This window comes from Somniosus microcephalus, unplaced genomic scaffold (assembly GCF_052327205.1).
Source record: "Somniosus microcephalus isolate GS21.2 unplaced genomic scaffold, FLI_Smic_1.0 unresolved_chr9, whole genome shotgun sequence".
NCBI lineage: Eukaryota > Metazoa > Chordata > Chondrichthyes > Squaliformes > Somniosidae > Somniosus > Somniosus microcephalus.
In genome coordinates, this window is record NW_028225187.1 from 39406656 (window position 1) to 39425283 (window position 18628).

The window sequence follows — 18628 nt, forward strand, 5'->3', positions numbered from 1 at the left end:
TACTGCTTCATGGGTAATGTAGTCTTAATATACATACAGCTGGGTAGTGTTGTCTTCTATATATACAGCTCTACACAGCTCTACGGCTCCACCTAGTGTCCACTATAGAATGACATGTTATTGATCATTACATCCCCCTTTCTTTGATGTTTAACAAAATCAATATCAATCAACTTTCAAGAAAACAACAAAGATAATGTCTAACACTTTTGTTAGTGCTCTATAAACATAAACATTTTCAAAGCTTTACATTGTACTCAAAGATTAAGTCTATCAGTCTTTTTTTACTTCACGTGTGGATCTTCTCAACACGGGTAAGTCTGATGTGTCTTCATGAGATTGTTCTGGTGGTGAATGACAAGATGCAGTTGCGGCATTGTCATCTATCTGGTCTTGAATAGTCTCTTGTGTTTTTTAGGAGGGAACAGCGGTTCCTCCTGAGAATCTGTCCTTCCTCAGTTCCAGCAGTGTATGACCTTGGTCCTACTTCCTCAAGAAATGTAGCTTTCCTGTTGCATGCATCTGGATCCTCAATCCTGACGACATCATCCCTTGTCAATGGTTTTAGAGTTTTGGATGACTTGTCATAGTATGATTTCTGTTTCAGCTTTAACAGTTGAAGTCTCTGTCTCAGTTCCTCACTTTGCTGTTCTTTTCCACAGCAGGGTAGCATGGTGCGCAACTTGTGACCCATTAGTAGTTCAGCAGGTGAAGAACCACAGTCTAAAGGTGAGGCTTGGTAGATCAGCAGGGCAAGATATGGATCAGACTTGCTTTCTGTCGCTTTCTTCAATAGCTGCTTGAGAACTTGAACACCTTTCTCTGCCTTACCATTTGACTGAGCATACAAAGGACTGGTTGTGATGTGCTGAAAGTCATAATGTGCTGCAAACTGTTGCCACTCCTTACAGTTGAAGCACGGACCATTGTCGCGAATGGCAGTCCTGGGAATTCCATGTCTGGCGAAGATGGATTTCACATGCGTTATGACACTGCTTGCTGTGGTGCTTGAGAGCAGCGCCATCTCAGGATAGTTAGAATAGTATTCAATCACTATTAGATAGTCTTTACCATTTAAATGAAAAAGTTCCACACCAACCTTTTGCCATGGTGTTGTTGGTATGTTAGCTACTATCATTGGTTCCTTTGCTTGTTTGTTTTGGTGTTTCTGACATGTCTCACATTTGCCTATCATGCACTCAATGTCCTTATTTATGTCAGGCCAATAAAAAGTGTCTCTTGCCCTCCTTTTGCGTTTTTCAATTCCGAAGTGTCCCTCATGAATCCTTTGGAGCATGTCTTGACGTAGAGCCTGTGGAATGACTATTCTGTTCTGTTTTAGTAATAGTCCACTTGCGACACTCAATTCTGACCTTATGTGAAAATATTTTGGATAGGAACCTTTTGGCCAACCATGATGAATGTTCTCTATTACTGTTTGTAATACTGTATCTTTTACTGTTTCTTCTGCTATTTGCTTTGATTTTCTGTCTGACACGGGCAGCGCAGCAGTGACCATACTCACATGAACATCCATGTCTTCCTCAGTAGAGCTCACATGACTCATTGTGGGTGCTTGGGATAGTGCATCTGCTAACACTATGTATTTGCCTGATGTGTAGATCAGTTCAAAGTCATATCTTTGCAGCTTCATCATGAGTCGTTGAATCCTTGGAGACATCTCATTCAGGTTCTTTTTTATGATGGCAACCAGTGGGCTGTGGTCTGTCTCAACTGTGAAGGTGGGAAGTCCTGGTAACATCTTATGTTCATTAATAAGTAGAAATTCTTATTATGAACACAGCTAGCTTTTGCTAGACACTTTTATTGAGCACATGTGGACTAGGTACAGTATCTGTAGAGGCATCCAACTTGATTGCTGCCTTGTGGGTAGCCTAGTGCCTCATGGGTAATGTAGTCTTAATATACATACAGCTGGGTAGTGTAGTCTTATATATATACAGCTCTACACGGCTCTACGGCTCCACCTAGTGTCCACTATAGAATGACATGTTATTGATCATTACACTGCCCCAACATAAATACGCAGATCCCACATTTTTAATTGGTAACCCAGCTTATAATCTGGTAGTCTTTACTGCTGTGCTAGAAGCTTTGCTTGTAGTACAGTAATTGCAAAACTTTTTGTACATGACAATGAGTTGTCCCAAGTTGACCACATATCTCCTTTAAGCTTAATGCTGTTTTTACCTGGGAGGAAATTGTAATCATATTTTGAGAGGCTGCTGTGTAAAGTCATGCCCTCTACTGGATACCGCGAGCACCATTGTGCATGTTGGTCCTTTACAAACTATTTAAAATGTAACTATGCTTTCCATAAAACGAATACCAGCACCGAACGCAATTTAATGCTTATTGTTGTTAGGCAGTATCGATTAGGAAAAGGTGGAGACCTATAGGTTATTGGATGGCTATATCAATGCCCTGATTACAGAGAGTGTTTGCACTGTGAGTACCAGGGAAAATAATAAAGCCTGAAATAACAAAAGTTTACAGGAAACTGTTGTTTTTAAACAGTCTTCTGTTGTTTCAGTCGAGTAGTAAGTACTTCAGTGTTATGATATTATATCACTTTATTTTTTCTACTTTAACTTAAAAAACAATCTAAGCACGGAGTATACATTCCTCCCAGTATAACACAGGCAGAGTTTTGTCGGCAGTTCCAAGTATAGGCATGCACTCAAATAGGTTCCTCTCATTTTCTCAAAATTTAACACAAATGCTTCCTTTTCTTATGCACTTTTCAATTTTAACAAACTAGAAGTGGCTTGGCCTTATTTAGTAGCCTCCAGTCAATGCATTTTCCTTCAGCCGATTCATACCCACAGGAGTTGACATTTCACTTACATCAACGTTCTGTGGTTCCGGTCAATGCACAGTCTTTCACGCAATTCATACCTACACAAATTTGCATTTCTCATTCATCAACATTCAGTGGTGTCTAGACAATGCACTGTCCTTCAGATGTTTTTTATGCACACAAGTTTACAATTCTCGTATATCAAAATCACATTGTCTAGTTTGCAATGGTGTGTGCTGGGATGTTTATATTATCGCAACAATATATTTGAAGACCTTACTTCAATCTTGAACACTGGCTGTTGCTAAGTGAAATCTGTCTCTCTCTTGCTCTCACTCTCTCTCTCTCGTTCGCCCTCCAATGATACCAACCACATTTCTTTGATTTGTACTGAATGAGCTAAGCATGAAAAACTTTCAGAAGCCGACTTAACCGATTTCCACAAGCCAACAGAATCAGATAAATGAAATATCGGTATATCTGGGAATGGGAGACCCAATTAAAGACTTGAGCCAAAGGAAGGTCAGGTTGTGCAGATTGAAGGGGGTTGTGCAATAAGCGACTACCCAATTTTCATTATTGTAAGCAACAACAAAAACAGACTGAACAAAATATGTTGCATAAAATAAATAATCAGCACATTCTGGTTCATCCTCTTTTCCACCTGTCCTTTTCTTGTAATTAATAACAAAAAGCGATGTATGAATTGGAAGCAAGGCGACAGATTTTGTTCCACGTTTACAAAATAGTCCTCATATGTTATTGAGTAGACATTGGACACAAAACTTCACACGGTATTTTTGACACAGATGTTCTCCCCGAGCCGACTTTCTACATGGACCCAGATTCCGGTGCAGTTTCAAACGGAGAAAATGTTGGCATTTCCTGCAAAGGTGACATTCGCTCCAGAGGGGGAATGATTCTCTTGTTCAAAGATCACAAAGGAAATCCTGTACAGTCCCGTAATGTGAGTGGTGATGAGCGGACTGTGACCTTCAACATAAATACCCGAAGCAAAGGCTCTGTCGGAAATTACAGTTGTCGATATCAAACAGAGGTTGCAGGACGTTCGAGGAAATCGCCATTCAGTAAAGATGTCCTGATTGCGGAGAGAGGTAGGGACCAACACATTTCGAAACCATTGTATCTCAATGTTTGTCTCGTTCGATCATATATAGTTAGCATAGGTGACCAAATCCCTTTAAAATCGAACTGAGATGTACTTATTTCCATGCGATAGTTAACTGGGGACCTGTTTTTGATATATTGTCTTAATGTTAATCTGCTGTATAGCCTGCAGTATCTAAACCTGTTATCCTCAAATAATGGTCACAAAATAAACGCTGGATGGGTTAGGTAACACTCTATATTTAGTTGCGTAGAATTTCCAGGTAACTCTCGATTTCATCTTCAACACACTTTGCGTTGGTCCATCACTATCTGAAGACAGCCCACATACCAGGGACTGTCTGGCTGTGTACCTTCAATGCTGCCTAATAGGGTGAACTGAAGATCTTCCATTTGTCTGCAGCAAGCGAGCTGTGCCCAAGATCAATAATGGGGCAGTAATTCGGGTCGGTGGCTTGCCGCGCGTGCAAGCCCCTGATGTGCACTTACCCGGCGCGCTAACATTTTAATTCTGGCCCGCATTGCATTTCCTCTGACTGGCCCGATTGATGTCCTGCCGTGCTGTGTGTGCATGACCCAGCGGCGTACTTAGTGCGATGAGCCGGCTGGGATCACGTGAGCACAGGGCAACCAATGGGAGGTTGCAAAAGTTCATTCATAAGTTTGACAGTAAGAGCTGTCAAACTCATGAATACTCCTGGCCCCAAAACACTACTTAAACCTGAAAGAAAATTTTAAAAAACATTGCACTACTTAAATGAACCATAAAGAACTCTGAAAAACTATTTTAAACAATAATTTTAAAATTTGAAAAAAATATATATATAAAAAATCGGGGCTAAAACTAAACTTACCTTACTGTAGATTCTTTAAAAATAATAAACCTGTGGAAATAAAAATTCTAAATTGTACTAAAAGACCACTTACCTGTAAAACTAAGTACTTACGTGTGGTTTTTCAATGCGTAAAAACCGGAGGCCTTTACACATGCACAAATCTGTAAAAAAACAGGAAATCCAAGTCGCACGCGCTGCCCGATACCGCGCATGCGTTCAGCCTCTTAACCCCTTGGGTCAGAGCACAGGAAATGCCGGTTTGCAGCACATGCGCAGTGCATGCTGAACGCCGGTAATTCCTCCGGGCACACGCGTGAGTACCCCATCCGTACTCACGCGTTGTGCCCGGAATTACTGGGCCAATATGTGCAAAATAAAGAGGTATACTTAGGCGCTCTTCCATTTACTGCAAGGCCTGATTGACTTCGAATGCTGATCCTAAACTTTTGCAGCCAAACTGTTTCCACGACTCTTTACAAGTGGATTGGATCAGAAATTGAATTACGTTCATACTTCAGATATCTTGCTGCAGTTGTACAGGGCCTTGGGGAGGCCACACCTTGAGTATTGTGTGCAGTTTTGGTCGACTTATCTGAGGAAGGATGTTCTTGCCATGGAGGGAGTTCAGCGAAGATTCAGCAGGCTGATACCTGGGATGGCAGGATTGACGTATGAGGGGAGATTTGGTCGATTGGGCTTATACTCGCTGGAGTTTAAAAGAATGAGTGGTGATCTGATTGGAACTGATAAAATTCTAACAGGACTAGACAGACTAGATGCAGGAAGGATGTTCCCAATGGCTGGGGTTTTCAGAACCAGAGGTTACAGTCTAAGGATAAGGGGTATGCCATTTAGGACAGAAATGAGGAGGAATTTCTTCACCCAGAGAGTGTTGAACCTGTGGAATTCTCTATCACAGAAGGCAGTAGAGGCCAATCCATTAAATATATTCAAGAAGGAGTTACATATATTTCTTAAGGCTAAAGGGATCAAGGGATATGGAGAGAAGGCAGGGACCAGGTACTGAATTTGGATGATCAGCCATGATCTCATTGAATGGAGGAGCAGGCTTGAGGGGCTGAATGGCCTACTCCTGCTCCTATCTTCTATGTTTCTATGGTACAATTCAGATTCACTCAGATACTGCCGGGTATGATAAAATACAAATAAGAATAAAAAAAATCGTTGAAATACTGAGGCTTCCATTATTGCAACAATGAACATTACGGGGCGATGTGATGCAAAATTTCACAATTATTAAAGCATGGGAGAAGACCGATAAAACCAAACTATTCCCAATAGTTATGATTAATAATGAAGGGGACAGAATTACAATATTAAATGTAAGAGAGCAAGAAAAAGCTCTTTATAGCGCGAGATGTGGAAGATATGGAATTCCCTATCAAGGATAATGGTTGAGGAAGTAATCAGTCAAGGTTACATTATATCGGTGGATGAATGAAAAGTTGATGAATGGATTTGTGAACAGAGTTGTGCAAATGTGATTCAACTATTTGCTCACCAGTTGGGTCCGCACAAATAAAGACAAATTGTGCACAATTTGATCTAAGTATTGTACCTGGACTCAGAGCCTCGTCTACTGGTACCCACACATTCCTGTGTGCGGATGTATGTGTGATTATACTTTACCTGGACTCCTTGACAATGCATGATCAAACTGAACTTCGTCACAAAACTCCATACTTGCTCTCGAGTCAGTACAAAGAAGGTTCACTCGATTAATCCCGGGGATGAGGGGATGGACATATGAGGAGAGGTTGAGTAGATTGGGACTCTACTCATTGGAGTTCAGAAGAATGAGAGGCGATCTTATTGAAACATATAAGATTATGAAGGGGTTGGATCGGGTGGATGCAGGGAGGATGTTCCAAATGATGGGTGAAACTAGAACTAGTGGGCATAGTCTTAGAATAAGGGGCTGCTCTTTCAAAACTGAGATGAGGAGGAACTACTTCACTCAGAGGGTGGTAGGTCCATGGAATATGCTGCCCCAAAAAGCTGTCGAAGCTACATCATTACATAAATTTAAAACAGAAATAGACAGTTTCCTAGTAGAAAAGGGAATTAAGGGTTACGGGGAGTGGGCAGGAATTTGGACATGAGTCTAGGTTCGGATAGGTCATGGCCCTGTGGGTAGCGGAGCGGGCCCAGGGGCCGTGTAGCCTGATCCTGCTCCTGTTTTCGTGTGTCTAATGCTGTTAGATTCAGGAGATAGTCCTGTCATAGTGGATTGGCGGTTAGGATCAGATCAGCCATGATCTTATTGAATGGCGGAGCAGGCTCGAGGGGCCAATTGGCCTACTCCTGCTCCTATTTCTTATGTTCTTATGTAACAACTGAATTGTGGCTAGTCGTAGTCGGTGCATCTATCTAAGATACGAGGCCATTGCCAAGAGATTCCAAACATTATCGATTCCATATAATAGCAAACTCACCCCAGTTGCCACAACTCTCAAAGTTCCCTTTTTAATGTTTAGTCTGCCCAGCCTCAAATGATTCTTATCACGTCACATTCAGTGACATCTCAGGAACCGTGTGAGGACTCTTCTAGTTGCTGCTGCTGCCAAGGTTTTCAGTCCTTCCTGTAACAGCTTGATTTTCAGATGTCAAGGAATGTTCCCTGTCATACCCAAACAAGGGCGCCTTCCATTGCCTTCATCCTTGCAGCAGAAAGTCGAAGGCATCACTAGAAAAAGCAAGAGGTCTATCTGTAGCACCTGTCCAATATACAGCACCTTTAATGCTGTATAACGTCACAAGACGTTTCACATGATTATAATGGGACTAAACATGACAGCGAGTTTAGGAAGGAGGCAATAGGACATTTTGTCAAAGAGATCAGCACGATTGGATAGGCTGGTGTTGTTGTCTTTGGAACAGAGGCGGCTCAGGGGCGACTTAATTGAGGAGTATAACATTTTGAGGAGCCTAGCTAGAGTGGATATGAAGGACCTGCACCCTTAGCAGAGTGTTTGTTGTGGAGAAATACAATTAATTCCATCCGCACACTCATCTTTAAATGGTAAAATAGCCAAGCATTTTATTGAAAACCCAGAAAACACAAAATTATTCAACAGTACGTTACTAACAGTCCATGGAGGTACCTATAGGCTGATCAGGGAATACAGCTTAGAGTTCCCGCAGCTCGTTCCTGGCTGCCTCTCCGATTGTCCTTGGTCTCCGGTATTTAAGCATACAAAAACCGTGGCAGGTTCTAAAGCCCGCATGCACATTTGCTAATTGGCTGATTCCCTATCCCGCATCACATAACCTTTCACCTATATTTATTGTCACATGATCAGCTGATTTTTTATTTCGTGACCCTTAGTAAAACCACATGTCTGCATTTCTGTTTGACTGTGCCCCGTGTGGATTTACTTAACTCTAGGTTCCATTGCTTGTGGTTGGTGCTTCTGTACCTGTTTTATCTAATCTGCCAAAGCATCAAGACCTTTCGGTCAACATGTCTGAACTGTCTCCGCTGTTGTCTCGTGTGCAAGCTGCATTGTTAACCCCTTAATTCCTGAAAGGTGCCAATGCTTCACTTCTGAGCCATTTGCAAAATCTCTTTATTTCTGGCTGTTGTTGCTGGCAGAAATGCCTTGACTACTTATTCTTACCCATGAAGCTATGCTTCCACTAATTGTGATTTCTAAAAATCCACGTCAGTGTTCAATAACCAGGGGACATGGAATTAAACTAATTGGTAGAAGGATTAGAGGAGAGTTGAGGAGAACATCTTTCACCGAGAGGGTGGTGTGGGTCTGGAACTCATTGCCTGAATGGCTGGTAAAGGCAGGAATCCTCATCACATTTAAAAATTACTTGGATATGCACTTGAAGTGCCGTAACCTACAGTGCTACGGACCAAGAGCTGCGAAGTGGGATTAGGCTAGATAGCTCTTTTTCAACCTCCCTGTAAATGTTTGCAATTCAACGAGTGCCGGTCCTCACGCATTCATGACCAAAAATGATACAACATGATGTCTTCTACATAAGTAATAAAAATTCATTGAGTGCACAACAGACGTTCGAAATAGAACAGTGCATTTCAAAATTTATCCGTTTATCAGGATAATCTGATGCATTATATATTCACCTATATCAGTTAATAATATCTGCCATTTGCCTCACACACCTCGCATTCCTACTGACAGGAGTGGACAATACCGATAATGCCATGGGGAATCTAATTCATGGATTAACTGACTTCGACTGCAGTGCAAAACAAGTTAATGGCATTAATTGCTTCCTTAGCCCCCTAGTACTCTCACTGTGACATACCTGTGCAATGTTACAACAAGAGTATGAATACGTGAGAACCGAATCGAACCGAATTAACATTGACCAAGCTGTAAAATTCAACAAGATTCACTGCAGACAAATAATAGCAGTAGTTGCTTCAATCACCATGTTTAAGAATGTCGCAAAAGCATTCCCTCCATTCATGAACTCTGGCAAATGAGTTCTAAAGGACCACGTTAAGCATTTTGAAGGAAAATCTGTTAAAATCCTACAATTATTACCCTGAATATAATGTCATTGTGCTGCCTTTCTTTAGGAATTTGTTAGTTTTCCAGTTAATTCAGGGGTTTGAGTAATTTGGGTCCATTTCCATTGTGTGCAGCCACCTAGTGGATATTTGGTTCCTAGCAACTGCAGTAAAGCGCAGTAAAGTGCAGTAAAATGCAGTAAAGCACAGTAAAGTGCAGTAAAGTAAACTACTGTATATCACAGACCTGCAGCCTCACATGGTCTGGGAAGTTATATTGTTGTCACGCTCCAGCCTTGGACACTATTTGTCTGTAAGTACTTGAGAATGTTATAGATGATTAGTGTACACTATATTTTGCAGAAAATGTTTAGTTGTAACTTTTCTTTGTAAGCAAACTTACACAGCTAGCCGTGAAGTGCTCGCTCTCTGTCTAGCTGGTTAACTTGTAGCTGTATTTTGATGCACTATGTACAGGGCTAATTTAAAGAGAATGCATTCCAGTTTGCTAAATGTATATTCACAGTAAGCGGTGTTTCCACGTGTTTGGTGAGTTACATGCCAAATGTACTGTGTTGCTCAGGCGTACCTAAATTTGTGTATGCATATCAGTTATGTGCTTGTATACTAATGTGTTCTTCCACTTCTGTATTGTACTTCAGTTTCACAATAAGAAGCTTTCAGTAAAGTTTACAGGAAAAGTCAAGCCTTGTGATTTTTATGGGAAGATATCAAGTTGTTAGCTACCTGTCGAGCTTTGCATAGGAACGCGCTGCAAGGGCAGAATAGTGAAAAGACAACAGCACAGCAGGCTCAAGCACAAGAAGATACCACCCAGCTACCAAGAGTCTATGCTCAGGAAGACAATATACCATAGATGACGTCGACCTGCCAACCGAGAAGCATGAGCATCTTCGAGCAAATGATGCCAAGTCACTGTCCTCTAAAGCATCTTCTAGATCATCTCGGCGGTCCAGCAGACCATCATCATAGACAGCTTCTGCAGCCGCCAAAGCACATGCCAAGGCAAAAGCTGCCCAGGCTCAATTGTCCTTCGCTGAAAAAGAAGCTAGTGTGATGAAGCAGAGAGCTGACCTCGAAGCTAGTGTGATGCAGCAGAGAGCTGATCTCAACGCCAGTCTCCACATTCTGCAAAGCCAGAGAGCTGCCGCTGCCGCTGAAGCTGAAGCTGCAGCTTATGAAGAAGGTGAGGAGAACGAAGGCGGGGAGCACAGCCATGAACCATATGTTCCAGAACAGCCCCTCAGTCCAGTGCAACGTACAAGTGAGTACGTCCAACAACACTCCAAATTGTTCTTCAAGGAATCATCCAGGTATCTCGACGTAGAACCAGCTGCTCACCACAGTATCAAACAGCCTGTTTTCGGAGACACTGAGCTTAAAAGAGAAGAAACAAGTAAGACTTACCTGCAGAGACCTCCACAGCACTCGGCCAATCCAGCCAAGCAGTCCTCACCCGAGCCAGAAGGTGCACAAGACCTCGCTAGGTACGTCATCCGCCGAGAATTGTTAAGTTCAGGTCTTCTAGAATTTGCTGACCGTCCTGAAAATTATTGGTCATGGAAAGCATCCTTCCTGAGTACCACAAAAGACTTGAATCTGTCAGCCAGAGAAGAACTAGATTTGATGACAAAGTGGCTCGGAGCTGAATCGTCAGCACAGGCAAGGAGAATTCGCTCAGCGCATGTCCGCAATCCCACAGCAGGCCTCAACCTGGTTTGGCAACGTCTCGAAGACTGTTATGGGACACCAGAAGTCATTAAACACGCACTGCTTAAGAAGATTGAGGACATTCCGAAGCTAACCAACAAAGATAATGTCGAGCTTCGAGAACTGGATGACCTTCTCCTCGAACTGGAGTGTGCTAAGGGAGAAGGTTACCTGACAGGCCTCTCGTATTTCGATACAGCTCGTGGGGTAATCCCAATAGTGGAAAAGCTCCCCTACAACCTTCAAGAGAAATGGATAGATAAGGGATCCAAGTACAAGGAGGACTACGGAATAGCATTATCTCCCTTCTGTCTCTTCTCCAGGTTCATCCAACAACAGGCAAAGGTGAGGAATGATCCAAGTTTCACTTTCTCCACCTCCAGCAGTCACGCTCCTTCGAGAACAGAGAAACCCACATGGTACAGCAACAAAGCCTCTGTGAGCATGCACAAAACAGATGTTCCAGCCGAACCCTCAGTCAACCAATCCAGTTCTGCTGGGAATAAAGTGGATGACCCAGATTGTCAGTGTCCAATACACAAGAAGCACCACCCACTCAAAAAGTGTCGACACTTTAGAGGCAAGCCTATTGATGAGCGCAAATCATACCTGAAAGAGTATCGCATCTGCTTCAGGTGTTGTGGGTCGACTATGCACATGGCAAAAGACTGCAAGGCGACAATCAAGTGCTTCGAGTGCAACAGTGAAAAACACATCGCAGCCCTGCATCCAGGTCCTCCTCCTTCGACCACCTAGAGTGCTGCGGTTGACAAAGAGGATAGCAGGGAGCAAAGTGAAAGTGCATCTTCTTCAGTCACTTCCAAGTTTACAGAGGTTTGTGGAAATGCAAGCAGCCCACGCTCATGCTCCAAAATCTGCTTGGTTAAAGCATATCCTGCAGGGAGAAAGGAGAAGGCAATCAAGATGTATGCAGTGCTTGATGAGCAAAGTAACAAGTCTCTAGCGAAGAAAGAATTCTTCAATCTCTTTGAAGTCAAGGCCAGCGCAGCTCCGTACATGCTAAAAACCTGTTCAGGGACAACAGAGACTACGGGTAGGTAAGTTGGCAACTTCTTGATCGAGTCCATGGATGGGAAACTACAGCATCCCCTCCCCACCTTAATTGAGTGTGACATGATGCAAGATGATAGGACGGAATTTCCCTCCCCAGAGGTCGCACGCCATCAGCACCACCTACAGCCAGTTGCCAACACGATTCCAGCTGTGGACACGGACGCTCCAATCCTCCTGCTCTTGGGAAGAAACATCTTTCAGATGCACAAGGTGCGTGAGCAAATCAACGGGCCCCACAATGCTCCTTATGCACAGCGGCTTGACCTGGGATTGGCCCTCCTGGGTGGAGTTTGCCTGGGAACAGTCCACAAACCAGCGGTGTCAACATCTATAAAGCAAAAGAGTTGCACAATGGTCGCACATCCTGTCTCAGCCCATGCCCAAACAGGATCCAAGTAAAGGAAGACTACGATGGCATGACGTAGCATCATAGGCCAACCTCCTCTGCCTGTGAGGAAGAGGCAGGCCTCAGTGTGAGCACAGACAGCCTAGGATGCTCAGTGTTTGAAAGGTCCAAGGATGATGACAAGCCAGCACTATCCATGGACAACAACATTTTCTTAACCATCAATGCCCTGAGGAGGTTTTTCTCAATCCGTGGTCCAGCCAAACTTCTCCGCTCCGACAAAGGGATTAACTTTGTGGTTGCCTGTAAGGAGTTGGACATCCACACGGACGATGCAGCGGTAAGAAGCTACCTCCAAAAGAAAGGATGCACGCGGGTGTTTAACCCCCCGCATTCATCCCACATGGGTGGTTCATGGGAGAGGCTCATCGGTGTTGCCAGGCGTATTCTGGATGCTATGCTGCTTCAGACGGGACCCACTCATCTCACACACGACGTCTTGTGCACACTCAAGGCTGAAGTCATGGCGATCATGAATGCAAGACCCCTGGTGCCGGTGTCCACCGACCCAGACATGCCTGTAGTCCTCACCCCAGCGATGCTCCTGACTCAAAAGATGAGTGCTATTTTAGCCCCCTCTGGAAACTTCGACATGGCTGAGCTGCATAAAGCAGTGGAAGCAAGTCCAGTGTCTTGCAGACAATTTTGGGAAGAGATGGAGAGGAGAGTAGTTGTCCTCCCTACAGAGCCGTAGGAAATGGACAGAAGACAAGCTAAATGTCAAAGTGGGAGATGTTGTCTTGCTGAAAGACAGCCAAGCACACAGAAATGAATGGCCAGTGGGACTGGTTGTCAAAACTCTGCCGAGCAGGGACAAGAGGGTCCGCAAGGTGGAGGTGAAGATTGTCAAGGAGGGTACTGTCAAAGTGTTTCTGAGGCCAGTCTCAGAGATCGTAGTCCTCCTTTCTGAAGAAACCTAGAGAAAGGATTCTGAGTATGTTTGCAGCCAAAGGACGTTTTCTTTAGGTTTATTTTGTATCTGTAGTGGTACAATGGAATTGTACCAAGCGGGGAGTGTGCTGCCTTTCTTTAGGAATGTATGTTAGTTTTCCAGTTAATTCAGGGGTTTGAGCAATTTGGCTCGATTTCCATTGTGTGCCGCCAACTAGTGGATATTTGGTATATAGCAACTGCAGTAAAGCGCAGTAAAGTGCAGTGAAGCACAGTAAAGTGCTGTAAAGCACAGTAAAGTGCAGTAAGGCAGAGTAAAGTGCAGTAAAGTAAGCTACTGTATATCACAGGCCTGCAGCCACACATGGTCTGGAAAGTTATATTGTTGTCACGCTCTAGCCTTGGACACTATTTGTCTGTAAGTACTTGAGAATGTTATAGATGATTAGTGTACACTATATTTTGCAGAAAATGTTCAGTTTGTAACTTTTCTTTGTAAGCAAACTTACACAGCTAGCCGTGAAGTGCTCGCTCTCTGTCTAGCTGGTTAACCTGAAGCTGTATTTTGATGCACTATGTACAGGGCTAATTTAAAGAGAATGCCTTCCAGTTTGCGAAATGCATATTCACAGTAAGCGGTGTTTCCACGTGTTTGGTGAGTTACATGCCAAATGTACTGTGTTGCTCAGGCATACCTAAATTGGTGTATGCATATCAGTTATGTGCTTGTATACTAATGTGTGCTTCCACTTCTGTATTGTATTTCAGTTTCACAATAAGAATCTTTCAGTAAAGTTTACAAGAAAAGTCAAGCCTTGTGATTTTTATGGGAAGATATCAAGTTGTTAGCTACCTGTCTAGCTCTGCATAGGAACGCGCTGCAAGGGCAGAATAGTCATTACTGTATTTTTCTTGTTGCAGTAGAGGAACTGCCAGCAGGTGTGAACAATGTCTTTGTGTAAATAGTAAAGCGAGGGTTCACGTTCAATTTCAGTTGAATTTGGAAGCGTTAATGACTAATTTAAGACTTGCACACAATGAACTATCAATGCTCGTTGCTTCTTCCACAGAACAATATCACACGGTGCCCTTAGTCCGACTCTGCCTCAGTGCCTTCGTGGTCGTCGTGATGGTGATATTCATTGTTGAGCATTTCGTGAATGTTAACCCACGCAAAGGTAAGGCATTAAATAGAATTGCAAATGTTAGATTTCTCTAATATGTTTTGTTATTCCGTAGAATTACCTGAAAAGGGCTTTCCTACATCGTTATACCTAATACAGAGCCTACCAGATAACACCACATATCCAGTCATGTAGTATTTCATAGTATTTACAGCACTGAATCAGGTCAGTCCGCCCAACAGGTCCATGCCGGTCTTTATGCTCCGCACGAACCTCATTCCACCCTTCTTCATCAACCCCATCAGCATATCCTTCCATGCCTTACTCCCTCATGCATTTATCTATGGTCTCTGTAAATTCAATTATGCTGCTGGTCTCAATAACTACTTCCGCTTGCGAGTTCCACATTTTAAGCACACTCTTGATTAAGAAGTTTCTCCTGAATTGCTTTTTGGATATATCAGTGACTATCTTATATCCATGCCCATAGTTCTGGTCTCATCCGTAAGTGCAAACATGTTCTCTACAGCTAACCTATCAACCCATTTCATAATGTCAAAGTCCTCTATCAGGTCAAACCCTAGTGTTCTCCCTTCTCGAAAAAACACCGCTGCCCGCTCAATCATTCCTGATAGTTAAAACACTCCTGTTCTGATATAATTCTATTAATTCATTTTTACCTGCTCCGCGCCTCTATATCCTTTTTATAATATGGAGACCAGAACTGTTCACTGTATTCTAAGCATGGTCTAACCCAGGTTCAACACAATATTAGCAAAACTTCTCAAACCTCAGTCTTTTCTTATCCAGATAAAAGAGACACTGCATGCTCAATAATTCCTGCTAGGTATAACCTCTCAATTCTGGTATGATTCTAGTAAATATTTTTTGCAGCTTCTCCATACCTCTATATGCATTTTATAATATGGAGACCGGAACTGTTCACAGTATTCCAAGTGTACTCTAACCATGGTGCAGTACAATGTTAACATAGAAACATAGAAGATAGGAGCAGGAGTAGGCCATTCGGCCCCTCGAGCCTGCTCCGCCATTCAATGAGATCATGGCTGATCATTCAAATTCAGTACCCTGTCCCTGCTTTCTCCCCATATCCCTAGATTCCTTTAGCCTTAAGAAATGTATCCAAATCCTTCTTGAATATATTTAATGAATTGCCCTCAAATGCCTTCTGTGGTAGAGAATTCTGCAGGTACACCACTCTCTGGGTGAAGAAATTCCTCCTCATCTCTATCCTAAATGGCTTACCCCTTATCCTAAGAATGTGACCCTTGGTTCTGGACTCCCCGGCCATCGGGAACAAGCTTCCTGCATCTAGTCTGTCTAGTCCTGTTAGAATTTTATAAGTTTCAATGAGATCCCCTCTCATTCTTCTAAACTCCAGCGAGTACAAGCCCAATCGACCCAATCTCTCCTCATACGTCATTCCCGCCATCCCAGGTATCAGCCTGGTGAATCTTCGCTGCACTCCCTCCAAGGCAAGAACATCCTTCCTCAGATAAGGCGACCAGAACTGCACACAATACTCAAGGTCTTCCCTGATTTTCAATTCTCTCCTTGTAGAAATTAACCAAAATGGTCTATTTGGTTTTAATGGGCTTATTTACCTGCTTCGCTACTTTTAGTGATTTATATACGAGTTCCCCCAGATTCCACTGCTCCTCTACCCCATTTAGGCACTTATTTTCCATAGAGTATGTAGCCTCCTGATGCGTTCTACCTAAACTTGCCACTTACACTTCTATGTACATATATAGAACGTTATTTGCCAATTACACGCCCAATCTGCAGGTTTATTAATATCTTCCTGCATATGTTGTGGGCCTCCTAAGTTTTAATTACAATAACCAATGTGGTGTTACCCGTAAATTTTGTTATTATACTTCTCTAGAGGGACAGGTGGGCAGGAACCTGATAGAGAGTGTTCTGGCAGTGTCCCTGACCCCAGATGTCCCACTCAGCAATGTTACAGGAGTTCCACTGTTAGTGATGCAACTTGCATCAATCATCCTCAATTCTACCAAGTCAATCCAATGTCATTATATGTTTGTTTTTTTGTACAGGAAAAGAAACATTGGAAAAAACGTTGTCTCCAGACCGCCATAACAGACAAAACATGGTCATTATGTCCCTGGATTGAATATCTATTTCAAGGGTGTTTTTTTCAACCTTTGCAGAAGAGATTGCTTGCCTGCAGCGCAGGTAATTTGCTACTATATTTCTTTTAAAGGACAGCTATGTCTGTTTTGATGCTATTCCCTCTCTAATATATAGGTTACAGCGACAAATCCGCACTGAACACTTTACACTTATTTTAGCAGAACATGTAGGAGAATCAGGAAGAACAGGACAATTTCTGTGAAGTAGAAATTGATCTGTGTGAAGCGCCTTGGTGGGAGAGATGAGCTGAGCCAGAGGACCCAGCGATTCTGCCTGATTAATTGGCTATTGAGGTCTGTGAGGATCACATAATACCTTCCTCGGATGCTCCCACACAGGAGGAATCAATTGCTCAAGAAACAGAAGTAGGACAGGAACAGACACATAAACTTTTACAGGTTAGGGAATAGTCCAGCAGACTGCAGGCCCAAATTACATCCGGATATGTCTAAATACGTCATACTCTCAATGAAAGTAGAGCAAATGTTAACGAAAGAGTCCTAGAAATGTGTCTAGGGCCCCAAACACCCCTTCCAGGTGAAACAGCGATTTACTTGTGCTTCTTGCAATCTAGTATACTGTACTCGCTGCTCACGATGTGATCTCCTCTATATTGGGGAGACCAAACGCAGATTGGGTGATGGCTTTGCGGAACACCTCCACTCAGTCCGTAAGGGTGACCCCGAGCTTCCAGTCGCCTGTCATTTTAATTCACCGCTCCATTCCCACTCTGACCTCACCGTCCTTGGCCTCTTGCATTGTTCCATGGAAGCTCACCGTAAACTCGAGGAACAGCACCTCATCTTCTGATTAGGCACTTTACAGCCTTCTGGACTCAATATCGAGTTCAACAATTTCAGATCATAACCTCGGCCCCTATTATATTTTTACTTATATTTTTTATCCGCACCTTTGTTTTGGCACTTCCCCCCCTTACTTTCTTTTTCTCTCTCCCACATGGCAGCTGTCTCCCATTCTGCCAGCGCATTTCACACCTAATCTAGAGCCGTCTTTTGTCTCCTCTAGTCCTATCACCATCTCGTCTCATTTTGAATACCTCTTAATGTCTCTTCACTTTTCTTTTGTTCTCTCCCAGCCTGGCCGCTTAACCTATTTCATGTCCTGTGCTTCTTTAGTCTTGACAAAGGGTTTTGACCCGAAACGTTGACTCTGTTTTCTCTCCACGGATGTTGCCTGGCCTGCTGAGTTTTTCCAGCATTTTCTGTTGTTATTTCGGATTTCCAGCATCTACAGTATTTTGCGATAGTCCAAGAAATCTGATGGGCAGATAATAGAAATAATGGTAGCAAATCTTCAAGGGAATCAAGAGAATGAACGTCTACTGAACAAGAATTGGCAATATCTCTGATACAAATGGAACAAGATAGGCTGAAACGTTGAATGGAAATGCTTATTTGAAGGGGAAGATTAATAAAATTGATAAGAAAGGATAATTAGTGGAAGGCAATGAGTCACGGGTGATATTCACAGGAAGTGTACAGTTAATGGTGTGGAATCAAATGACACAGCATCAGCCCAGCTCGAACCTCTTTGGCTTCGGACCCTATCACAATGAATGGTTATTTCTTACTATCAAAGAACCTGATCAAAGTCAGACTTGGAAAGTAAAGGAAGGAACACTCTGACACACCGAAGATGCGGCATTGATGTCTTTTTATTCTGATTTCTGAGGGATCCACGGCAAGAAAGTAAAATCTGTTGGTGAAGTTGGAAAAAACTGCACAGAGGAATGCGGGATTGGCTTTAAAGTCCTTTGAACGGATGGTGTATGAGGTAGGAACAGCGCAGTCAGTGCAGACACCACAGTGTCAGGTGTGGCTCAGTTGGTAGCACATTCGCCTCTGGGTCAGAAGGTTGTGGGTTCAAGCCTCACTTCAAAGAAGAGCTGGGCAGTTTTTCCCGGTG

At 43.1% G+C, this 18628-nt stretch overlaps 1 protein-coding gene across 1 annotated transcript in view; it reads left to right on the forward strand.

Annotated features, from left to right (window-relative positions):
* The window catches only part of LOC147085097 (uncharacterized), a 50615-nt gene extending 33933 nt beyond the window's left edge, over nt 1-16682 (forward strand). The window contains exons 6-8 of the mRNA XM_085979433.1: nt 3631-3936; nt 14471-14578; nt 16606-16682. Coding sequence (XP_085835559.1) covers nt 3631-3936; nt 14471-14578; nt 16606-16682 — 491 coding nt within the window. The remainder of the gene's footprint in view (nt 1-3630; nt 3937-14470; nt 14579-16605) is intronic.
* The last annotated feature ends 1946 nt before the right edge of the window (nt 16683-18628 follow it).